This window comes from Humulus lupulus, chromosome 4 (genome assembly GCF_963169125.1).
Source record: "Humulus lupulus chromosome 4, drHumLupu1.1, whole genome shotgun sequence".
Taxonomy (NCBI): Eukaryota; Viridiplantae; Streptophyta; class Magnoliopsida; order Rosales; family Cannabaceae; genus Humulus; species Humulus lupulus.
This window is the reverse complement of record NC_084796.1, coordinates 46,353,565-46,355,396: the sequence shown is the minus strand read 5'-3', so window position 1 is coordinate 46,355,396 and position 1,832 is coordinate 46,353,565. Positions and strand designations below refer to the sequence as shown.

The 1,832-nt window shown below is 32.9% G+C and overlaps 1 protein-coding gene across 1 annotated transcript; it reads left to right on the top strand.

The window, feature by feature from the left end:
• The first annotated feature begins 377 nt into the window (after positions 1-377).
• LOC133832141 (uncharacterized) lies at positions 378-968 on the top strand. The gene is made up of 2 exons (XM_062262524.1): positions 378-680; positions 795-968. Exons 1-2 carry the CDS (start codon positions 378-380, stop codon positions 966-968), a joined length of 477 nt encoding a protein of 158 aa, XP_062118508.1.
• Positions 969-1,832: the final 864 nt, after the last annotated feature.

The following is a 1,832-nucleotide window of genomic DNA, read 5'->3' as shown; positions in this document are numbered from 1 at the left end:
TTAATCTAAAACATTGATTAGCGAGCTAATGACACATTTTTAATCCACATAGTAACGTCTCTAAGGAAGTGGGGCGTTAAATAACGTCTCGAAAAATCGAGGTGTTTCAATATGGTATCGGATTAAAACGGTCCTAAAGAATCTTTGGTAAGCCCTAACATGTAAAGTTCATCACAAAGGACGAGCTCAACTCACTGTATTGTAAGCGGTTAAAGTTTACTTATAAATTTTTTCTCTTTGCTAATGCACATTTACGTGTGACATTGACTTTCAGGGATCCTAGAGTAGAATTTCCACTGATTAAGTTCTTGTACAACAATACCTACCAATCTACCATCGGGGTAGCACCTTATGAAATGTTGTATAAAAGAAAGTGTATGTCCCCGTTTCACTTGAATGAACTGGGAGAGAGAAAACTACATGGGCCATATGCAGTGCAACACACCAATGAAGCTATTCAGAAAATTAAGGCTAGAATGGTCACCGCTCAGAGCAGACAGAAGTCTTATGCAGACCTAAAGCGCAGACATGTTGAGTTTGAAGTTGGTGATCATGTATTTCTGTGTGTGACTCCAAAAAAAGGAATCTCGGTGAAGAGGTTTGGAAAGAAGGGAAAGCTAAGTCCCAGATATGTCGAACCTTTTGAGATTTTGGATAGAGTGAGCAATGTGGTGTACACGGTAGCTTTACCGCCAACATTGTCTAGGGTGTATAACGTATTTCATGTGTCACAACTTAAAAAATATGTGTCCGATCCATAGCATGTGCTGAGCTATGAGACCTTGGGTTCGCAGGAGGATTTGTCGTTCGATGAGAGTCTAGTGAAAATACTCAATCGAAAAGAGAAGATCCTAAGGAATAAGACTATTTCCTTGGTAAAAGTACTATGGAGGATTAATGTTGTTGAGGAGGCAACCATGGAATTAGAGTTCGATATGCAGCAACAACATCCCGAGTTCTTACAGTAAAATTTCGGGTAATATTCATTTTCCCGAAAGGGTAATTTTGTAATTTTTGCCACTTAGGGCATTTTTGTCTTTTTTCATATTTTTTAAATTCAAGATGTATGAACTTCTGATGTCAATAAAATTTCCAAGTTCTTCAGTGAAACATTTTTTTTATGGTAATTAAATCTCGGTATGAGTTTATGCGTAATAAATAGTTAATTATTTGAATTATTTATTTAAAATAATATTATTAATAAGATTAGCATATTAATGAGAAATAATATTTTTGGGATTTATTTTATCATATATTTTTATTTTTATTTATTTTATTATATAGTTGGAATATTATTATTAATTAAAGGATTAAATAATAATAATAATTTTACATTTTATGTGAAATGACCATTTTACCCCTTGTTTTGGGTTTGGTAAAATGGAACATTGGAAAAAATTATCTTTATGGATATTTTTAAGATTTAAAATGCTATTTTTCTTATCTTTTTCGATTTATTAAGCATCATTAAAATGGAAATATTTTGTCATTATTGTTTTTTTTTTTAAATTTGAACTAAATTTCCTATTTTTGAGGGGAAGGATTAGGCAACTGATGATTTTCGGCCATATTGATTCTTTTTTTATTTCTCTCATTCAAGACATGATTTTGAGATCCCTTAAAGAGTGGAGGACCCTCTAACCCGAGCACAACACATGTAATATAGCCATTATCATATTTTTTACAAAAAAAAAGAAGAAGAGCATCGGGTTAGAGTGTGTATGAGTTATGGGAAATTTTGGGTGTTTGGGATCGATTCATAGTAGCCTAATGATCATCTTGAATGTAGAGAAACGAAGAGAAACCATTAAGAAAAGAAAATCACAGTCCAA

Excerpts from the sequence above, each read along its gene's own strand:
- LOC133832141 (XM_062262524.1), top strand. The coding sequence starts at position 378 with ATGTCCCCGTTTCACTTGAATGAACTGGGAGAGAGAAAACTACATGGG. Across the intron at positions 681-794 it reads TGAGCAATGTGGTGTACACG|GAGGATTTGTCGTTCGATGA; the intron begins GTAGCTTTACCG and ends TTGGGTTCGCAG.